Source organism: Mastomys coucha, unplaced genomic scaffold, assembly GCF_008632895.1.
Source record: "Mastomys coucha isolate ucsf_1 unplaced genomic scaffold, UCSF_Mcou_1 pScaffold21, whole genome shotgun sequence".
NCBI classification, from domain to species: Eukaryota; Metazoa; Chordata; class Mammalia; order Rodentia; family Muridae; genus Mastomys; species Mastomys coucha.
Window position 1 is genome coordinate 115,886,538 of NW_022196904.1, and position 22,013 is coordinate 115,908,550.

Consider the following 22,013-nt stretch of genomic DNA (forward strand, 5'->3'; position numbering starts at 1 on the left):
TGGTATTATTGGATTGTCCTGAACCTCATAACATAATTACTGATTCCTTGTATGCAGAAAGAGTTGTTCTGAATATAGAGACTGCTGAATTTGTACCTGATAACTCCAAAGTAATTTTGTTTATACAATTGTAACAGGCCTTAAAAAGTAGAAATTATCCACACATATTTGGTCTCATAAAGATTTGCAAGGTCCATTAGCTCAAGGAAATGATGAAATTGACAAATTACTAATAGGGAATATGTTAAAGCCTCAAAATTTCATGAGAAATATGTTAATGGGAAAGGTTTAAAGAAAAAATTTTTTATCACTTGGCAACAGGCTAAAGAAATACTACTAAAAAGTCCTACGTGTTCTCTATACCATCAGATTCTATTACCTGCTGGCCATAACCCTAGAGATACCAAAAGAAATGACATCTGGCAGATGGACGTTTTTCATTTTGTAGAACTTGGAAAACAAAATCATGCCCACCATACCCTTGACGTGTACTCAGGGTTTCAATGGGTAACTGCTTCAAGTTCTGAAAAGGCTGATTGTGTGATTAAACACTTATTAGAAATAGCGGCAATTCTGGGGATACCTGCACAAATTAAAACTGATAATGTTGGGCTGGCGAGATGGCTCAGTGGGTAAGAGGACTGACTGCTCTTCCAAAAGACCTGAATTCAAGTGCCAGTAACCACATGGCAGCTCACAACCACCCATTAAGAGATCTGAGACCCTCTTCTGGTGTGGCTGAAGACAGCAGCAGCGTACTTATGTATAATAATAAATAAATCTCTGGGCTGGAGTAAGCAGGGACTGAGTGAGTGGAATGAGCAGGGTTGATGGGAGAAAGCAGAGGCCCTAAATTCAATTCCCAACAACCACATGAAGGCTCACAACCATCTGTATAGCTACAGTGTACTCAATTACATAAAATAAATGTCTTTAAAAATAAAATAAAACTGATAATTCTCCTGCATATGTATCCAATAAGATGCAGCAATTATTTGCATATTACAATATAAAACATATTACTGGAGCCAGGCGATGGTGGTGCATGCCTTTAATCCCAGCACTTGGGAGGCAGAGGCAGGCGAGAGTTTGAGGCCAGCCTGGGCTACAGAGTGAGTTCCAGGACAGCCAAGGCAACACAGAGAAACCCTGTCTTGAAAAAACAACAACAACAAAAAACCCAAAAACAAAAAACAAAAAACAAAACCCCATGTTACTGGTATACCACATAATCTCACAGGACAAACAGTTTTAGAAAGAGTCAATCATGCCTTAAAAGAGATACTTACTAAATAAAAAGGGAGAGGAAAAACCCCGAGACAGGGCCTAGAGAGATGGCTCAGTGGTGAAGAACATTGACTGCTCTTCTGAAGGTCCTGAGTTCAATTCCCATCTCACAACCATCCGTAACGAGATCTAATGTCCTCTTCTAGGGTTTCTGAAGACAGCTACAGTGTACTTACATATAATAAATAAATAAATCTTTGTAAAAAAAAAAAACCTGGAACAGACTAATGCTTTGTTAACTCTCAATTTTCTTACTGTTGGTGGAAAGAAACAACAGCAGCTGAGAGACACTGGGTTATTGAAAAACTGAGGAACGAGGCCAACCAATACACTGTAAGGACGTGTTCACATTAAAGTGGAAACCTGCGATAATGTTAAGGTGGGGACGTGCTTATGTATCTACAGGGAATGAAAAATATGGTTACCAACAAAACTTAAAACAAAGATTCGATCGGAGGCAGGCGGATTTCTGAGTTCGAGGCAAGCCTGGTCTACAGAGTGAGTTCCAGGACAGCCAGAGCTATACAGAGAAACCCTGTCTCGAAAAATAAAAACAACAAAAACAAAAACAAAAACAAATAAACAAAAAAGATTAGATTGGATCAGGGAAAATCTCTTGTCAGCTGAGACATAGATGTCTTCACAAAGCAAACAGCCCAGGTGATTCAGACTGTCTCAGTTACTGATTTCTCCAAAATATGCATGCAACCCAACTTCGCAAGGGCTAGCTCTAGTAATCAATCACACAGAGACTGGAAAAACACAGAGACTGGGCAACATATGCTACATTTTTCTTCCATCCTTCAAACCATTTTTCTTCCTTGGGGCCCATACAGCAATTCTTCACCCCAATTCTGCAGGGAGCAATTTCAGGAAGATCGTCGCCCTAGTCCCTTAAGGTGGGGGTGGATAGGATTGGTCATTTGATTTGTTATAATTGTTATCATCTAGGATAGAAAGTTATTATTGGTTATGATCAGAGATTGATAAAAATTTAAAGTTGTTTTGTTTGAATTATTGTATATTAGAAATTTAAGGTATTTTGTTTCATTATTGTATATGGATAGAAATTTAAGTTTTTGTTTAAATTATTGTATCTTGATAGAAATTTATAATTGTTTTGAAGTATTGTATATTGATAGAAATTTAAGGTTGTTTTGTTAGATTATTTGACTATGTTGTATATATACCCCTTATTGAAATGTGACGGTTCTTACAATTATTTCCATTGTGTGTAGATTGCTAATGACAGAGAAAAGGACAATTCTTAAATAAAAAGGGGCTTTGAAGTGAAGACTCCTAGTTCTTTGGAAAGTTATGACAAATAATTTTTTTTTTTTTTTTGGCTGGGGCACACAGGTAAAATGATGCCTTGCTAAACAAACATGTAAAAGACTGTTTTCCTGAAACAGATATAGGTGAAAGGATGTTTGGATGTAGCAGACACATGAAGGGACGTTTGATGAAGGACAGTGGAAGACAAGCACTGAGCTTTGGTTTGCTCCACCTCGATACTCTTCCCTAAAAACAGGCATGTATTGGTTTGCCTTACATAGCGTTGTTGAGCTCAATTTGTGGTATTGCGCTATTGAGAGAAACTCACCAAAGAACTGCTTGTGAGGTTCCTATAGAAGCTTGCTGCTTCTGCAGCCTTGCCTCAGACCAGTTGGCGAGCCTGGCGGTTTCTTCAGGATTGAACTCCAGCGGCCTGGTGTCTGCTTGCTGAAAGGACTGCACTGTAGCTGCTAGTTCATGCCTGGTGTCTGCCTGCCTAGGACTGGCCTGCAGCTGCTTGTTTGTGTTTGGTGTTTGCTTTGGACTGAACTGCTGCCCAAGAAGATCAAGCTCAGCCCCAAAGAACTATTGCCGAACGGGTCCACTTCCTCCATATCCTAATAACTTTTCTCTTCCACTACCACTTCTGGGTGGTGGGTTAGAGGAGAGGTTGAACCCTTATTAAAAGTAGTTGGAAAAGTAGAACCTACATAGAAGTATATAGAAGTAATTTTAGGTTTCTGCTCCATGGTAGCACATACAGCCCCCAAATAAAAGACACACAAACCTGGTATTTTTATTAACACACTGTAAGCCTAAACTGGGCAGGTTCTGAGCTGTTCTAGCCTGCACTCCAGCCATAGACCTGGTGTTATTTGCCTACCGAGTCTTGCTATGTTTGCTCTGCTCCATGTGTGTCCTCAGGGCGATTTTCTCTGGGCCACATGCTCATGGTCCATCCTCATGGTCCATCCTGCCTCATGGCGACTTTCCTCTTTCCCTACCTTTTTCCTTCTCCTGGTCCCTACCTGAGACATCCCTACTCGATCTCAACTACGGCTTCCTTTCTCTCCTGCCCAGTCACAGGCTCTAGCCTTTTTAAAAAAAAAAACAAAAAACAAAAAACGATGTATTTATGAGTACACTGTCACTGTCTTCAGACACACCAGAAGAGGGCATCCAATCCCATTACAGATGGTTGTGAGCCACCATGTGATTGCTGGGATTTGAACTCAGGACCTCTGGAAGAGCAGTTAGTGCTCTTAACCGTTGAGCTACCTTTCTAGCCCATGGCTCTAGCCTTTTATTACCCAGATTATTGGGAGGATTCTTTACAGCACACTGGTCAATACAATGCCCATGTCCAAACTGCAACCTTATTTGGGGGCACAGCACTCAATATCCGAATATACAACACACAAGATGAGCCCCAACACCTCACCCACATATACACAGAAAAATAACAAAATCCACCCCTATTCTATCAGCCAGACAGAATAAGGCAGACAAGACCCTTTCTCCTCAAGTAGACCTCTGGACCTCCTTTCCCTCTGTCTGTCTGACCATCAGTAATTGTACAGAGCTGTGATGCCCTGGACTCTATTTAAGGTTTAGAACATGTTTTCGGGGTGTGTGGGTATGGCTAGTGGGAGGTAGAGTGTTTGCAGCAGAAATGTGAGGCTCTGAGTTTATATACTCAGAACCGCTGGGCATGTTGACACACACCACGGGATAAAATCCCAACAGAGGCAGGAAAATCTCTGAGTTCCAGGAGAGCCAGAGCTACATAGTGATACCCCCATCTCAGAAAAATAAACAAAAATCCCCAGAACCCACCCAAAGCTGCACATGTGTAAATGTAGCACTTGTAGTTGGAGATGAGAGAACTTGTCTCAAGGCAGAAGGTGAGGGTACACAGGTTGTCTTTTGACTTCCACATGCATGCCATGGCATACACAAATGAATGCAAAGGGGGGAGGAAGGAAGAGAAGGAAAAGGAAGGAAAGATGGAGAGATACATATTTTCTGCTTTCTGAAACCATGAGAAAAAGCTCACAGATGCATATTGGTTTAGAAGAGACAGACAACTGCCGGTGCCTGCACTTGTGGCCTGCATGCTCTCAGCCCTTTCTGAGGGGGCTTTGCCCCCTCTTCTCTCCTCACTCAAGCCCCTTGGCTGAAGTCCACCAGTGGGGGGGGGGTTACTCCCTTCTCCATTGGTCTTTCTGCGGGGTGCCCCATCCCTCACAGCAACACAGACTCACCCTCACCGGTTTTCAGGCTCCTTTTGGCCTCCTCTTTTCATATACATTCCCTCTCCCTAGGTGATCTCATCTATTCTCATGGCTTTAAATACCATCTATATGCTGGTGACTCACAAACGTATATTTCTAGCCCAGACCTCTCCTCAGAGCTCAGACTCCCATGCCCAACTTCCTGCTTGATATCTCCAAGTCCAAAAACAGTAATCCTACAGGAAGGTCTCAGTTCCCTTGCTCCAAGCCTCCTCCTCTCTCTCCAACAAATGCTTCTGCTGTCTTTCTAGGTGTTTACTTGAGGATCGTCTTAGATCTTTCTTCTTATCTGACAAGCCCCAAGTGAACCTCTGCTGGTATGATTTCCAGCAGAAGACTCACGCCTGTCTAGATGTGGGGGTACACAACTGTCATCCAAACATGAGAGGTTGAGAATCATGAATCCAGATCAGCCTGGGATGTATATCAAGATCCTGTCCCAAAGAAGATGGGAAGGAGAGGAAAGAAGAGAGCAAAACCAGGCAAGGCAGAAATCTTACATTTGATCTCTCTCTCTCTCTCTCTCTCTCTCTCTCTCTCTCTCTCTCTCTCTCTCTCTCTCAGGTTTCCTTCTCTTCAAGTCAAGCTTTTTCAACTGATCTATTTACTGATTGCCACAGACTTTGCTCTGGTTAAACCATGTGGATTCCTACCTTCCAAGTCCTCAACCATTAGCAAGAAACAGTCAAAGCCAATGTACTACGGGAAAAGCTCCTGTACGAGAGCCAGTCCAGGCAAGCCTGTCCACCTGGTCATCTCCTCCCATTTCTTTCCCTTCAAGCTGTAAGCCACACCCGTTTCCGACCATTCTATATTCTAAGTTCTCATCAAGTGATTGATAACTTTTTTCTGCCAGAGGGTTGTGTTAAGTAGCCCAGGTTGTCTTCAAGCTTGGAATCCTGCCTTCACTTCCTGCGTGCTGGGACCCACTCATAAGGCTTACTCAAGGTCTCCATAGTCTCCCAGATGCTCCCACACCTTGCCCAAGCTGCTCCTGCTACACTCTGGATCCAGTTAATGCCTCATTTTGGAAATGCCAGTTGACACATTTCCTGTCGGAAGAAAGCCCTGAGGCACCGGGCTCTGGGCCATCCTTCACCCATCTAGATTGTTGGAATCATCTGTGTGTCTGTCTGTCTCCCTCCAAGGCTGTGGGGCTGGAGCTGGTTGCATAGAAGGTATTCAAGAAATGATGGGGTAAGGGACATAGGTATGTTGGATGCAGAGCTTTTCCCACTGTGAACTGGTAAGGCTCATCACTGACTGCAGTGTCCTTGGGTTCCTGCCTTTGGGGAAGGTTTTGCAAGGCATGCTCGGATGAGTCTAAGATGTCCACAATGAGAAGACAGCAGTGGAGGATTCACTGATCACACAGCCGCTTTCCTTTGGTCCCTGTGCCCAGGCCAACAGCACCTTTGCTCTGTAGTGCTGGCTGGTCTGGAACGCACTACATAGACCATGGCCAGGAACTCATGGACCAACTTTCTGCCTATGCCTCCCTGGTACTGGGATTGCAGGCATGGGCCCACAGGCCTGGCTTCTTCCTTCGTTACCCTAGAGAGCTATGAAGGATGCATGCTTTGTCTACACAAGGCCCTGAGTCTGGTCTTCCACACAAAGGCAAATGTAAACCTTTGCAATATTTATTGATTTGTGTAAGTATGTACCGTGTCTCTTGTCCCATGTTTAGAGGCCAGAAGACAACTTGTAAGAATTCACTCCTTCCTTCCGCCAAGAGCGGAAGGTCCTAGAAGCAAACTCAGGTTTGTGTGTCGAGTCCTGTTACCAGCTGAGTCACCTCACACCCTCAAATGTTTATGATTTGAATGTGCTCTTTGGAAGGGTTGACAGACACATGGCACAATTCAGAAGCATGCAGATGGCTCACACCTTTAATCCCAGTGCCTACGGTCAGAGGCACACAGATCTCTGAGGCCAGCTTGGTCTGCACAGTGAGTTCCAGGCCAGCCAGGGTTACATAGTGAGGCCCTGTCTCAAAGAGAAAAACATAAAGTTGTATGTTGGAGGCCAAATCTTTCCTACGCTTGCCCTTTCCTGCTCCACGGCAACCTCGTTCTTTAGCGGTCACCATAGTTACCATTTTCTTGTGTAGTCTTCTGGAAATAATACATGCACAGATAAACATGTGTAAGGTCTTCCCCTCATTTGAATGGCAATTCGAATGGCAGCATTCCTGTGTGCTGCTATGCACGCCACATCTTGGTTTAAGCAAAAGAGAGATTATGAAGACAATTGTGTGTGTGTGTGTGTGTATCTGAAAAGCCTCATTTTTCATGGCTGCATACTATTTTGATATGGGAAATTATGTCATAGCTTATTTAACCAGTCTCTCATGCGTGGACATGAGAGTCCTTTGTTTTCTTTTTAGAACTTGTAGGTAAGTCAGGTGGTTGTGGTGCACAGCTTTAATACTAGGACTCAGGAGGCAGAGACAGGTAGATCTGAGTTCGAGGTCAACCTAGTCTAAAAACAGAGTGAATTCCAGAACAACCAGGGCTACACTGAGAAATCCTGTCTCAAAAAAAAAAAAAGTTGTAGGTAAGAATCTTGAACTATTATTTTGTATAGTGCTGGGTATATCGATAAGATAAAGTCAGAGAGCTGGAGTTCCAAAGAACATGTGTATTTGTGATCTTGGCATCCAGTGTCAGACCGGTTATAACTAAAGTATCACTAATTTATTTAATTAGTATGTTAAGAGTGCTGAGACTTGAATTTTGTACATTTCACAGGTGACTGGTACTGTGTTAATGTGACTTTATATTATTCTTTTTAAAAAGTTTTAAAATACAAATGTAAAATTTACATGTAACAACTACCATGTTACCTTTCTTATTTGGTGTTAGGGATCAAGCCAAGTGCATGCTTAGCACACACTGTACTGGGGCCGCAGGCCTTGACAATGTTCAAATGCACAGTTAGTCAATGTTAAGTATAGTCACATGTTGGGCAGAAGGATTTCTCTGTTGAGTCCCAATATTTAGTGAGGGTGACTGGGGCCCTCTGGACTCAGAGATGAATCAGCCCCTGTTCTCTGCAGCATCTCCCGGGCTGTAAACAGGCAGATAAACCTGCCATCAGAGCTCAGTCTAAGGGTTCTGGCTAGAGGAATAGAGAAGGATATGGGAGTGTGTGTGTGTGTGTGTGTGTGTGTGTGTGTGTGTACTCCAGAAGGCTGCTAGGATCAGATGACTTGTAATGACCAGGGAAGGCAGTTCTCAGAAGTCCTCAGGGAAGGCAGAGGACCCTAGAGGTGGAGGCATGCTCTGAAACTGAAGATTAAGTGTTGCCTGCTGGCCGTGGCCAGGGGATTCCTGGCTTGAAAGGGCCTCTTCGAGGATTTGGTCTTTCCAGGAGGTAAGTTCAGAGCACAAGAAAATCGAAGGTTAGGGTTGAAGCCTGTACAGTCTGGGATACAGTCTGTAATCCCAATGAGGCAGAAGATTCGGGAGTTCAAGGCCAACCCAAGCTGCTCATCTGGTTAATTCCCATTAAGATACTGAAAAAAACAAGACAGAGGGCTAGTGGCGAGAGGGGCAGCTCGTTGTGACTGCAGGTTCAAGGGACAGAACTGGAGAGGGTGGTGGGAGATGTGGGTCTGGTAAAGAGACCCAGGTCCGGAGGGCTAGGTTGAATCACAAGATGGAAGGAGGGATGGGGAAAGCCAGTCTCCTTCCGAATGTGGTTCCCCAGAATGGCAGGAGTAGGTCTCTCCTCTCAGGCGGGTCCTCTCTGGCGGGTCTCTCCTCTGGCGGGTCCCTAGGTCACTGCGGATCTCTAAGCCACACCCACGGACACCCAGGGGTAGGACAGCTGCCCTTTCCTTTCCCCTCTGGTGCTTCTGGGATGAGGGTGTGAGGGAAAACCAGCGTCGCTATGGCAACCAGGCCGGGTGGTCGGGCCCTGGAGTCCTGGGAGCCAGCGAAGGCGAGAGGCGGGGCAGCGGGAGGCGCCAGGGCTGCGCGGCGGGGCGGGGGCCTGGGTCTCCCGGGAGGAGCTGGGGAACACCGGGCGCCTCTCGCGGAGGTGCACGCCAAGTTCTCGGGTGAGTGTGCACGCGTGTGAGCTGGCCCAGGGCGCACGGGCGGGCGTGAGCGCGAGCACACGTGTCGAGTGTGCACTCGCGTGCGTTCTGGGGCCCGTGTCTGGCCCTCTGCGCCCCGCGCCCCTCCCGACCGCCCGCAGCAGCTCCCGCCACTCCCGCCCCGCGCCGCTTCTCGCTCGGTTCTCACCCGCCGCGCCGCAGTCGCCGCCGCCGCCCAGCCTGCGCCCACGGGCCGCCCGTGCCGGGCACCTGTTGGAGGTTCAGGGACAGGTGCGGGGGCTGGACCGGTCAAGGGAGCGCGGGTGAGGGTGAGAGGCGGAGAAAACGAGGCAGGGGGTCCCTACCTTGGGAGGGCGGATGACCCAGGTTAGGGATAGGCTGGCTGGCAGGCAGAAGCTTGGGCTGAGTGAAGAGAAGCCTAGAGGGGTGGGTGACACCCTGGCCAGCCCCGCGTTTGATGCAGAAGATGGCCAGAGCTTCAGAGCAGCAAAGGAGGGAAGCTGTGGGGTCCCTGGAGGACTTGAGGGGATGGGGACAGAGGGAGAGCCCAGGATGAGAGGAAAGCCCTGGAAAGGTGACAGAGGGACAATGTGCAGGTAGTGGGCAGGGTTAAGGGGTAGTCACGACCTGTCTGCCAGGACTGATCTGGCAACCCAGCCAGCCCCTTGTGAAGCCAGGCCTCCTGCCTGCCCATCAGCTAGCGCAGACTATCCTCTCCCTCGACACCCAGGAAGGGAGGGCAGTGAGGTTCCTACAGACCCCAGTCGGCCAATCCAGCTCTACACCCGTCTCCCAGCCAGAGGTGCTGCATGAGGGGCCGCAGGGGCGATCGCATGACCATCAACATCCAGGAGCACATGGCCATCAACGTGTGCCCTGGACCCATCAGGCCCATCCGCCAGATCTCCGACTACTTCCCTCGCAGGGGGCCAGGACCAGAGGGTGGCGGCGGCGGCAGGGGCTGCGGGGAAGCCCCAGCTCATCTGGCCCCTCTGGCTCTGGCCCCCCCTGCGGCTCTCCTTGGGGCCACTACACCCGATGATGGAGCTGAGGTAGACAGCTACGACTCGGATGATACCAGTGAGTCTGGGGGCTCAGGGCTTGTGGGAGGGAGCAGCCTCCTGAATGTGTGTGTGCATGGAGGATGGGGAGGAGGGAGGGCAGTCCCGCCACCACAGCTGCAGTCTGGGTGCAGATTACAGCTTCAGCAAGGCTCAATATTCAATATTTCTGCTGAGACACTCCACCACCCACACAGACAGTTGCGGCCGAGCCAGGGACCTAGACGCAGGCATGCACATGGCTGCTCAGCCTCTTGCACATACACTGGCAGGCCAGCAGAGATGTGGGCACATCCTTTTAAGCCACCAGGTCTCACACTTTGACCTGGACCAAAGACTCATACCACCTTCTTCTCTCTTTCCTCACCCTTTTTCTGCAGCTGCCCTGGGCACGCTGGAATTTGACCTTCTCTATGATCAGGCTTCCTGCATGCTGCACTGTAGAGTCCTCAGGGCCAAGGTGTGTCTCCCTCCTTCTTAGGCTGCCATCCTGGGGGTGGGGTGGGGGGAATTCCATCTTCCCCCAGTCAGAACTCCTTCCTGCTCCTTCTGCATCTCTGGAGCTGTACTCTGTGGGGATCTAGTCCTGCAGGAGGAGGGAGAAAGGCTTGGGAGTTTAAAGTCCCCTTTGCATCCTGTCCTCCAGGGCCTCAAGCCCATGGATTTCAATGGCCTGGCTGACCCCTATGTAAAGCTGCACCTCCTGCCAGGAGCCTGTAAGGTATGTTGCCTTCCAGGACTAGCTTGGTTTATGGGTCCCTTCCCACCCCCACCTTAAGCCTTCAGGGGCCCCCAGGGTCCATGCATCAGAACCGTTTGTCCCCGTGCCTCAGGCCAATAAGCTAAAAACCAAGACACAGAGGAACACACTGAACCCCGTGTGGAATGAGGAGCTGACGTACAGTGGGATCACAGATGATGACATCACCCACAAGGTGCTCAGGTGAGAGGGCTTTTCCTTCAGGCAGCACCTCTGGGCAAGCTGTCATTGTAATCTTTGTTTGGTCCATCTCTTTATGTCCCATCAAGTCCATCTTGCTGACACCCCACAATAACCAGTGGCTCCCCAGCCCCTCCCTTAGCAGCAGGTTCAAATGCTCTTGCAGGTCTTCTAGCACAGGCCTAGGTTAGGCATCTGAAGGCCTTCAGTTGTGCCTACGTGCTCTCGGCTTCCTCTGCCAACCTCAGTCTTTGATATTTGAGGCTCAGCCAAAACATGCCTCTTCTGGAATGTTTCTCTGCTCTCCAAGACCTCCTTACAGAGCGTTTGGCTTCAGTTGGATCTACACACCTCGGGCTGCCCACCCTATGCCAAATTTACCTATAATCTGAGGAGGAAAGTCTTCCTGGTCAGAGGACTTGCCATCACCCTAGGTGCGAGAAGCACCCCTAAAGGGGAGTGTGGCAGCTGAGTCCAGGTCGGGAGACGCTTCTTCCTTTACTCTTGGGTAATAGGGAGCTGCAGAGGGCTTCTTATCATGGGAGAGGTAAAGGTAGAAGCAGCAAAATTGGCCTCAACAGTAGACAAAGGACCTTCGAGGTCACAGAGGCAGTATTTTCTTTTGATCAGGTCAGCCCAGGCTAGCCCCGAACTTAGTGCTTAGGATCACACCATACCCAGTGCCACCATACCCAGTTCTTAGGGAGCATTTCTTTGCTTTAACCCTCATGACAGTTTTAGGGCACTTTGGTGACTTGCCCAGGGTCACACAGGAAATGAGCAGGGCTCAGATTTCAACACACCTTCATACCGAAACACCACTCATATCTCATCCCCATACTTCTGCACCTGGGCCTTGCTCAAATGGGAAAAAACAGGGCACATAGGTCAATCAGGAGTCTTTGGCTGGTTATTACCACTGTGTCTGGCCACGCCCACCCAACCACACACGTAGGGTTCAGCTGGCACTTGTCCCCAGGTGGAGAATGGAGCAGTTCTAAAAGCTGTGAGGACATCCTGTTCAGGACTGGGTTATTCTTGATAAGATACTGGACAGCCTTGGGCAGATCCAATTGCCCTTCTCAAGCTCCCACCCATTTTACAGATGAGGTGAACTTAGGGCAGAGTTGGGACTGGTCTGAGGACCTTTTTCTCCCTCCGGAGTGGGGCTCAGAAACACAGGGGCCCTGACCCTGCAGTTCCCCGCCAGGATCTCTGTCTGTGATGAGGACAAGCTGAGCCACAATGAATTTATTGGGGAGATCCGAGTGCCCCTCCGCCGCCTCAAGCCTTCACAGAAGAAGCATTTTAACATCTGCCTTGAGCGCCAGGTCCCGGTCCGTGTGGGGCTAACAGGTATGGGGGAGGGGATCTGGAAAGGTCAGCCGGCCAGAACCTTTTCTTTGTCCCCCTCAGCTTCCTTCACCCTCTTCAATGTCTGCGGCACTGAGGGGCATATCCTGTTACCTGAAGGAGGTGAGGCGTGTGATGCTGAGAACCCTCAGGGTGGGAGGTGGGGAGAACCTTAGACTGACCTCTGCCTCCTTTTCTGGCAGCTAGAGCAGGCAGAGCAGGGACCTGGGCTGCTGGAAGAGCGAGGGCGTATCCTGCTGAGCCTCAGCTACAGCTCTAGGCGGCATGGGCTGCTGGTGGGCATTGTTCGATGTGCTCACCTGGCTGCAATGGATGTTAACGGCTACTCTGACCCTTATGTGAAGACGTGAGCCCTTGCCCAAGCCTGACCCCAGCCTAACTGCTCTGGGGCCTAGCCTGTCCCTAACTAACTTCATGTTCCCCTCACTCCCTTAGGTACTTGAGACCGGATGTGGATAAGAAATCCAAGCATAAAACGTGTGTAAAGAAGAAGACGCTAAACCCGGAATTTAATGAGGTAGAAATGGCAGGGAGCAGAAATAAAGATGGGCTGGGGACAGCGATGTGGTTAGAAAGCCTCCCAGAAAGCACTGCCTGCCTTTGTTCTCAGGAATTCTTCTATGAGATGGAACTCTCCACTCTGGCCACTAAGACCCTGGAAGTCACAGTCTGGGACTACGACATAGGCAAATCCAATGACTTCATAGGTGAGTGAAGGAGCCCACCAGGTGCCGTGAGGGAAGTGCAGGGGAGCGGGCGCTGACAGGTTGGCCTGCCTTGCCTGTTCTTCAGGTGGTGTGTCTCTGGGGCCAGGGGCCAGGGGAGAGGCCCAGAAACACTGGAGTGACTGTCTACATCAGCCGGACATAGCCCTGGAACGCTGGCACACCCTGACCAGCGAGCTGCCCCCAGCAGGGGCTTACCCTTTGGCCTGAGCAAGCATCACAGGCCCCTTGGGGCCGGGTCCAGTACCCAACCTTCGCACGAGTGTGTTGCACGTTTACATGGGGTGGGATGCCCCTACCCCACACTACCTGTCTTATTTTTGTGAGTCTCTGTGACTGTGGGTCTTTCTTCTTGTGAGGGACTGTGGAGAGCTATATTCACATATGCAAACTTTCTCCTGCCTGACTTGCTGTAACCTGCAAATATGCAACCACCCCATGCACAGGGCCACGTGGGAGTCTTCTGCCAGTGCCCCACCCCATCCTACAGCTCCTTTCTTGGCCTCTCCTGGCTGCCTGGTCCCCTGCCCCACAGGGAGGGGGTCGGATTAGGGGAGATTAGAGGACATTTCCTAATAGAGGAAAGGACAAAGAAAGAAAGAGCCAACTCTTTAATACAGAGCCTTCATTAAATTGTCCCAGCCCTGCACAGCTGCTGCTCTTCAAAAGGGGCGGTCACCATAGGTCTCTACCTCCCTAAGATGTAGCAGACCCTTTTGGCCACCCATTTAAATAACTGTTCCCTGGATGGGGCTGGGATGTAAGGGCAGGACCCTGCCACCTTCCTCGGGGACATTTGTGCATGTTTACGCCTTTTCTGATTGTGTCAGTGGCCAAAGCATGGCAACTGGGCATCAATAAACATCTCTTGAGGAAGAGGGCTCAAGTGTGCTGGCACAGGAGGGGCGCTGTGTGAGGTGCCTGGCAGATAGCACTGGGTGCCTGCTACTCTGGAATGTCGATCACCAGGTCGTCATCTCCGTCCAGGGCGTCATCCCCGCTGCCTGCGTCGCTGAACATCTGCTGGGGGACGGTGCTCAGGATTGTATGTGGAGGCATCTTGGGAGGAGGCAGGGGGGTCAGGGCTGCCCCAACACTGGCACCAGAACCCCTGGCAGGGAAAGCCAGAGGCCCACCCACAGGGCAGTCAGGGGGTCCCACCGCCATCTGCAGCAGGGGAGAAAATAAAGGGGTCTAGTCAGATGCATCGGCACTAGGAAGTTGCACAGTGCCCACTGAAAGGCAATTAAGGTATGTGTGTGGCCCACTGTAGCCCCTGAGTCTCAAGCCATGAAGTTCCTGGGGTGAGGGGCAGTGATGGAGGCATGATGGGGATGGGGTGAGGGGAGTCTGACGGGGAGCCTGACAGAAAAGCTGGGCTCTTCCCTTTTTAGCAAGGCACTCTGGTTGCTCTGTTCCAGCAGTTACAGCCAGATTCAGGACTAGTGCCTTCCACCTGCCTCGGGGCACCACCTGCCACCACTGGTCCGCTCTCCCTCCTCCTGTGGGATTCACTGGTTTATGGTAGGCATCACAGGCTACCTAAGCCAGAAGCCTCAGCAGTAGCTTTGCTCCCCAGTTTCTACAACATTGTGGATGAGCCCCTCCTTGGGACCCCAGCAGCCACCAGCCTGGGCCAGGACCTTCTCTCAGCTCACCTGGTCTAGGTACCAGCCTCCTAACTGGACTCCCTGCCTTCAGCCTCTCCCAGCTCCAGCTCCTCCTCCACACTGCGGCCAGAGTGATCACTCTAGAACACAAACCTGAGCATGTCACTCCTCTGCCTGAGGGCCTTGGCCTTGGCTGCCCTCAGGATGGGCAGTGAAGTGTGCCTAACAGGCTGGCTCCGTTCCATTTGTCAAAGTCACACCTTGTCCTCTAAGTTTGAAAGGACTCTGCTTGCCCCACCCTGTTGGTCCTCACACATCCTCCCTCAAGAGAACTCTGGATGCTTGTGACAGTTCATGTGCCACGGGCACAAACTGAACACCTAATATGGCCTAGGTGACTTCTATCAATAATCTCTTCTTTATAGATCATTCTAGAAGAGAGGTGGGGCCATATGTCAGAGAAAGGAACTGGTGTGGAAATAGAAGTTAAAGGGATAGGATGCTGGTCCTCACTGCGCAGCACCCAAGGTGCCCATGTGGCTGGAGTAGCAAGCAGCACGTATGTGTGGTCTCTACAATGACTTCTTGACACTGCCACACCTGCTTGGCCTGCCGGCTGTTCTCTGCTTCTCAAGGATCCCCCTCCCTTACCTCTGCTTGTGGAGTGATGTGAGGGTGCTAGAGAAGGCGGTGTCTCAGAATACATGGATGGCAGATGGAGGGCCAGCTCTGGAAAGAACCAGGACCCCTGTGGTGGTTTGAGAACGCCTCCCCCATAGGCTCTCATGTTTGAATATTTGGTCCCTAGCTGTTGAAACTGTATAGAATGAAGTAACTGGCCTTGTTGGAGGAGGTGTGTCGCTGGAGGTGAGGTTGGACTTTTCGTAAGCTCTCAGTCTTCTTGGCTAGCTTAGATGTTTTCCATCCCTCCTCTCTGCCCTCCCCACACTCATGCATGGACCCTAATCCTCTAAAACCACAAGTCCCAAATAAACACTACAGGTTGCCTTGGTCACATCATCACAACGATGGAAAAGCAGCCAAGACAACCTCGAGTGCATGGAGAACTGGATGCATGGCTAAGGAGGGCAACTGCAGGGGGACCAGGCCTCTACGTGATGCCCCCTGCATCACCACCTTGCTCCCCAAGACCTATGCTAACCAGGGCTAACTCAGCACGACCAAGAGCAGCCACAGGCACTGGCACAGCCAAGGCACAGGCACTGGCTAGGCTCTATTCTCATCCCTCACTCATTCTTGCCTCTCATGTACTCCATGACTGAAACAGAGTTCAGTGACATGCCCAAGGTCACATGGTGAGTATGTGAAAGAGCTGGATTCAAATCCAGCTAAGGTCAAAGCTCCAGTGCACTTGCCACCTCCTCTACCTCCCACCTAGAAACTTCTGGCACTCGGCTCTTTAGTGAGGGTATCTAGGCCTCTTACTTCTCAGTGTCCTTCAGCCGTGCTGCATCCTGCCCCGCCCCCAACACTTCATCTGGGACTATCCTCATCTTACTGACCCTGTGCTCCATTAGCCCAGCCCCCTTCCCCATGCCTGGAAGCAAAAGCAGTTGATTCTAGCCTTTCCCTGCCGACCCAGTCAGCTCTCACCTGCCCTAGGTTGCTGTGCCTTGTGCACGTCCTGAGTATTTTCAGCAAAGGCCAGTATGCATTACTATTCCAATTGTTTCCCCAGTGCTAGGGATTAAACTCAGGGCTTTGAAAATGCAAGGCAAGAACTGCGAATGAGCCACATGCCTAGTCCTACAAATTCAATACTTAAGCCTTAGGAACTAGAGGTACAGGCAGGTGGGAGCTGCTTTATGTGAGCTTCTCAACTTGGGTCCCTTGGAAGAGCAGCAACCAATCTTAACTACTGAGTCCTTTTTCTGATCCCAAGAATTCATTCATTCATCCTTTATTTTTCTCTCTCCCCCTCCATATTCCTTCCTTCTCTGAGACAGAGATACAGCCCTGGCTGGCCTAGAACTTGCTATGTAGACCAGGATAGGATAGCATCAGACTCACAGAGCCACCTGTGCCTCTGCCTTCCACGTGTTGGGCTCAAAGGTGTACAGCACCTCACTGTGCCAGGCAGCATTCACACTCTCAGCCACTATAAATATACTCTCTGACTCTGCTTGTGCAGTCGGAGCTCCGAGAGCTCGTCAGCCTGGTCCCTACTCACCTCTGCCTCCCAGCTGATGGGCATTTCCATTGCCCGTTATCTTAGGTTTGCTTCTCCTCACTCCAGAGCTCTTTGTTCAGCCTTTCCCCTTCTCCATTCATACAGCCTACAGAGCCCCAGCTCACACAGGCCACTGTCTAGCTAGCATTTCCAGATGTCCTCTAAGCAAGTCGAAGGCTGATTTTCATCTCCCTTCTAGAATTGGCTACTCCCATAATCCTTATCTCAAGAAAGCTGCCACTCTGCATCTTCATTCTCAGGTAAAAGCCCTAGCTAAAATCCTGGGATCCCTTTTCCCTCTCACAGTCAAACTGGGTCTCTCAAGAAACCCCGCAGACCTTCTCTGACGTGGACCCACGGTCCACTCTGCAGGGTTCTGGCAATCACTTCCTTCTCACCATCTGACTGTACCCAGGCCTGTCTCCATAGAGCCATGTTGTCCATGTGTCTAAAATGCAAGCTGAACTAGACCTTGCCCTGCTCCCCTGCCCAAGCGGCTCTTGCTCACTCCCATACAAGCCCTGGTCTCTCTAGCACCTCAAGGTCCCAGGTGCTTCCACCTGGCACTTATCTGCTCTCATCACTGGCCCAGCTTCCTCCCCACTCCCCCCTTTTTTTGCCTTTTTTTTTTTTTTTTTTTTTGAGACACATCCTGACTATGCAGCACTGGCTGGCCTGGAACTCAACATTGTAAACCAGGCTGGCCTTGAACTCGTAAGAATTCACCTACTTCTGCCTCCGTAGTGCTGGGATTAAGGACATGAGTTATCACACAGCTAGCTTCTTCATCTTTCAACAAGCATGTTCACCAGATTGCAACTCTTTCCCAGACTCCTCACAGCTTGCTTCCTTGTATGCAGTCAATAGCACCCTAGATTATCCTCCTTAAAGTCGCACCCATTCTGTTCCTTTTTCTCAACTAGGGCCAATCTATCTTATTGATCCTCTGCCAATTTCGCCAGAACAGGAGCTCTGTATAGGGGTTTGTCTCCATGTTTGGTATTACAGCTGCAGCACCTCAGATAGGATCTTTGACACAGGAGGTGCTCCAGGAACACTTGCTGATTTTACCTGGTTTGGTCACTTGAGTCACACTGTTCTAAACTGGGGGAGCCTTGACTAGACTAAGCACCACAGTCCTGACCAGCTCCAGGCTGCATTCGGTACTCTACTCCTTACTTGTACAGAGATGCTTCCCTCTAGCCATGATGCAGGCCCTGGTCATAGAGACGGGCTGAGGCAGGACCTTGAGCACACTAACTTGGGCACAGTTCTCTGCTCTGCCCTTCAGTGCTGAGCCTTGGGCTGAGAATACTCATCTCAAATTAACTTTTCAAAATTCCTGGATGTTGGGCTGGGTTATAGACCAGCTGGTATGCCTAAGCATGCACTAAGCCCTGGGTTCAACTCTCAGCACTGCATAAACCAGGTGTGGCAGCACACTCCTGTAATCCTAGCACCTGAAAGTGAAGGTAGGAGAACCAGGAGTTCAAAGTCATCCTCCTAACTAATGCTAAAATAGATCCTTTCTCAAGCAAAACCAGTCAGTTCCGGCACATGCCCCCTAGTGTTAAGCCTCCTTTAGATTCTCATTCTGCCTTTGTGGCCCCTCCCTATAGTCCCACATCAGGGTACCTTGAGTTTCCGGGGTAGGCGGGGCCGTTTCTCCAGCTTGGGCCTCAGGGGGCTGGGCTCAGGCAGCTGCAGGGCCAGGTAGTCAGAAGGGAATGGGGGGTAAGGGGGAGAAGCCAGCTGCAGGTGGGAGCAGGAAGATGGAGATGGGAAATGGAGTAGGTGAAGGGAGGAAATGTACACAGGAGAATGGAAAACAAAAGACATGCTGATGAGTGTGGCTCCCAGGCTCCTGAGAACAGAAGGAAGGGACAGCAGCAGGATTGTGTCCTGGGTCTGCCCCTAGTCCTACACAGCCAAGAGTAGGCAGCCCTGACTCACACCCACCAGAAGTTACTTGTTGGCCACATGTGGACACATTCTGAATTGGTAGGGCTCACCCTTGCCCAAATGACACCCACAGTATTCCCAGGCATAGGAGCACACTACCTAGCCCTGCTCCCAACTCACCGAGCTCAGGTATGGGGAGGGGGTCCCAGAAGTCTGCAGGGGAAATCCTGTTGAAGGAGGCAGGGAGAGGCTAGAAGGGGATGGGGCACCTCCCATTGGGGGGCTTCTCTTCCTGGAGAAGGATAGGGAGGAGAGTCAGAAGTAGCTGGAAAGCCCAGGTCCCCATCCCTGCCCTGGAAGATTCTGGCTCCTGCTTACCTCTTAGGGGCTGGTGTGTCAGACAGCTTGGGCGTTCCCTCAGTCTCACTGTTATCTGAAGATGCAGTGGCATCTGAATCTGTGGGGAGGGCCTCGTCAGTGGGGCTGTAGAGCTTCCCAATCCACCTCAGAGGTCTGTAACCTCACCACTACAGAGAGGTGCTGGAGAAGGTGACTTCCACGTTGGCACACATGCGAGCATCTGCTTCTCATGCAGGCTCCACAGCACTCTTGTCAACACATGTGATATGCCTCAACAGTGCTGCACAGATGAGTTTACTGAGCTTGGAAGGTGTGTATGGAATCTAGACTTTAGGTCTGTGATTCTCTGACCATCATAGGCCACTCTTTCATGTGCCTCTAAGTAACCCTCAGCTTTTGATCCACTTTCCTTATCCAGGGACCCATTAAAACCCCCCTCAAAACCATAAAAGCTTCCTCTGCTCCACATTCCAACTGCCAGCAGCTCAGGCCACCAACATGTTAAAATCACCCACTCGGTCACTGGCCACCCGCTTTAGCATCTACCTTAACAAAATACTAAGGCCATGATCCAGGGCCTCTGGCGCTCTAGTTAATTGCTTGCTCAGTGTTCTTCCCAGAAGGCTCGGCACTCACTCTGCAATCACTACATGATATATGTTATCTTCTACTTGGATCCTTTCACTCTCAATGTACATATATCCCTGGGTGGCCTTGAACTCAGAGAGCTCTTCCTGCTCTTCTCTCCTGGTATTTATATTTGTGTGTGAGTGTGTTTGTGTGGAACATTCATGCACAAGCCTGAAGGAGTCAGAAGAAGGCACTCAAGCCCTTGGACACTGACATGGCTGAACTGCATGTAGGTGCTGGGAACTGAACCTAGGTTCTTTCTAAGAGCAGTAGGTGCTTTTAACTGGAAAGGCGTCTCTTTAGCTCTTTGCCTACAATTTAAAGTTAATTGTAAAACAAAACAAAAACAAAACCAACTTAGGTTGGAAAAAGAGCAACCTGTGTTTCTGTTCCTGTTGTACACACTAGCCTAGTACACTCATCAGCATTACTCACCTAGAATTCACAGGTGGACTGTTACTTCAATTCCTACACACCTCTTAGAGTTGCTTTTTCTCATTCATACATAATTCAGATACTACATGCTTTTGTGTGATCTATCAGCTAGAACACATTGTCATTTAAGTTGGATCTCTGTAATTCTGGTTGGCTTAGAATTCAATATGTAGACTATGCTGGCTTTCAAACTGGTGATTCTTATGCTTCAGCCTCCTAAGTGTTAAAATTAGAGACATGTTCCACCATGTCTAACTGGCTCTCATTTATTTAGGTTTTTTTTTTTTTTTTTTTTTTTTTTTTTTTTTTTTTTTTTTGGTTTTTGGTTTTTCGAGACAGGGTTTCTCTTCTGTGTAGCCCTGGCTGTCCTGGAACTCACTCTGTAGACCAGGCTGGCCTTGAACTCAGAAATCCGCCTGCCTCTGCCTCCCAAGTGCTGGGATTAAAGGCGTGCGCCACCACCGCCCGGCCAGTTTTTTTTTTTTTTTTTGGACAAGGTCTTACTTTGTAGCTCAAGCTGGTTTGGAACTTAGACCTATCCTCCTGTCTCAGCCTCTCAGTGCTGGGATTACAGATATAATGCATCATGCCCAGGTGGTTTTTGCATTTGTAGCTTTTCATTTTTACTTATTGACAGGGCATTATGTAGCTATAGTTGGCCTTGAACTTCTGGTCCTCCTGCCTCTACCTTTCAAGAAGGGCTGGGATTAAAGGCCTGTTCCACCAAACTTTGCTTCACAATCCACTCTCCTTTCTTTAAAACATAGTTTCATTTAGCTAGGTTGAAACTTATATTTAAATTTTAAAAAAAGTTACATTTATTTAGTTGTGTGCATATGGACATGGGCATGCAGAGGTCAGAGTACAATTTAAGGGAACCTTTGTCTCCTACAATGTAAGTCCTGGGGATTGAATTCAGGCAGTCAGGTTCAGCAACAAGTGTCTGCTTCTCAACAAATCATCTCAAAAGAAACTAGGTTTGGGTGTGGGCTCTGTAGCTAAGAGCACTGGCTTCTTCTCTTCCAGAGGACCTGGGTTCAATTCCTAGTACTCATTTCACTGCTCACAACCATCTGTAACTCATTCTAGGAGATCCAGTGTCCTCTCTGGGCCTCCACAGGGACACTGTGTACATGGCAGGCAGGCAAAATACCCATGCACATAAAAATAAGTATCTTAAAAAACAACAAAAAAGCAGGTGGATGGGTGTTGTGGCACAAGCATGAAATTCTAGCACGAGGAAGGTTTGGGTAGTAGGATTATGAGTTCAAGACCAACTAGAGCTACAAATGAAGAATATACCCCAAACAAGAGCAAAAAGTTATAAAGATTATGAAACTATATAAAATTCAAAATTTAATGTTCACAAATAAAAATTCTAATAAAACAAGAGCCATTTTGTTTACTAATATGCTGGCTATGGCTGCTTTCACATGAGCTATGCAGTTTGTTTCAATGACAGTATTTTATAAAACAAAAATATTTTCCTGACTCTCTGCAAAGGAAACTGCTACCTGGCCATACCGTAGTTACTGCCGTCTTACCAGCTTTAATCTACCTCCTGTTATACTATAGGTACTACTGCCATCTTTAATCCTCTGTCAAGTTATCCCCATCACTTAAATCCTAGTTTGTGGGCTGGAGAGATGGCTCAGCAGTTAAGAGCACTGACTGCTCTTCCAGAGGTCCTGAGTTCCCAGCAACCATATGTTGGCTCACAACCATCTGTAATGGGATCTGAGGCCCTCTTCTGGTGTGTCTGAAGACAGCTACAGTATACTTATATACATAAAATAAATAATTCTAAGAAAAAAAAAATCCTAGTTTGTAAAGTGGTTTTCTTCTCATTACCATTTTTTTTTT

General features: G+C 49.0%; 2 protein-coding genes and 1 long non-coding RNA gene across 12 annotated transcripts in view; 2 read left to right on the forward strand and 1 right to left on the reverse strand.

Annotated features, from left to right (window-relative positions):
• The first annotated feature begins 5,120 nt into the window (after window positions 1–5,120).
• LOC116100909 lies at window positions 5,121–5,679 on the forward strand. Its single transcript, XR_004122727.1, has 2 exons — window positions 5,121–5,173; window positions 5,421–5,679. It is a non-coding gene; the product is annotated as an uncharacterized LOC116100909 (long non-coding RNA).
• A 3,184-nt stretch (window positions 5,680–8,863) lies between these two features.
• Doc2a (double C2 domain alpha) lies at window positions 8,864–13,898 on the forward strand. 7 transcript variants are annotated; one of them, XM_031388333.1, is made up of 11 exons: window positions 8,864–9,192; window positions 9,719–10,002; window positions 10,364–10,443; window positions 10,630–10,704; window positions 10,817–10,926; window positions 12,134–12,260; window positions 12,340–12,399; window positions 12,480–12,643; window positions 12,733–12,814; window positions 12,882–13,004; window positions 13,090–13,207. In XM_031388333.1, exons 2-10 carry the CDS (start codon window positions 9,732–9,734, stop codon window positions 12,981–12,983), a joined length of 1,071 nt encoding a protein of 356 aa, XP_031244193.1. In that variant the 5' UTR covers window positions 8,864–9,192; window positions 9,719–9,731; the 3' UTR covers window positions 12,984–13,004; window positions 13,090–13,207. The 7 variants fall into 7 exon arrangements, with proteins under 7 accessions (XP_031244193.1, XP_031244191.1, XP_031244192.1 ...); XM_031388331.1 differs by having other exon boundaries at window positions 8,865–9,230; window positions 12,908–13,004; window positions 13,090–13,898; XM_031388332.1 differs by having other exon boundaries at window positions 8,865–9,224; window positions 12,908–13,004; window positions 13,090–13,898.
• Window positions 13,619–22,013, reverse strand: part of Ino80e (INO80 complex subunit E) — a 9,647-nt gene continuing 1,252 nt past the window's right edge. The window contains exons 4-8 of one of the 4 annotated variants that reach the window (XM_031388337.1): window positions 19,104–19,182; window positions 18,906–19,017; window positions 18,459–18,575; window positions 14,681–14,772; window positions 14,072–14,189 (exon numbers count right to left, since the gene is read on the reverse strand). In XM_031388337.1, coding sequence (XP_031244197.1) covers window positions 14,701–14,772; window positions 18,459–18,575; window positions 18,906–19,017; window positions 19,104–19,182 — 380 coding nt within the window. In that variant the 3' untranslated portion in view covers window positions 14,072–14,189; window positions 14,681–14,700. Of the gene's footprint in view, window positions 14,190–14,680; window positions 14,773–18,458; window positions 18,576–18,905; window positions 19,018–19,103; window positions 19,183–22,013 lie in introns of all 4 variants that reach the window. The other 3 variants (XM_031388335.1, XM_031388334.1, XM_031388336.1) reach the window with 3 other exon arrangements.

Coding starts and splice junctions, on each gene's coding strand:
- Doc2a (XM_031388331.1), top strand. CDS start 9,732: ATGAGGGGCCGCAGGGGCGATCGCATGACCATCAACATCCAGGAGCAC. Junction 12,644..12,732: donor TCTGACCCTTATGTGAAGAC/GTGAGCCCTTGC, acceptor TCACTCCCTTAG/GTACTTGAGACCGGATGTGG. Junction 12,815..12,907: donor TAAACCCGGAATTTAATGAG/GTAGAAATGGCA, acceptor CTTTGTTCTCAG/GAATTCTTCTATGAGATGGA.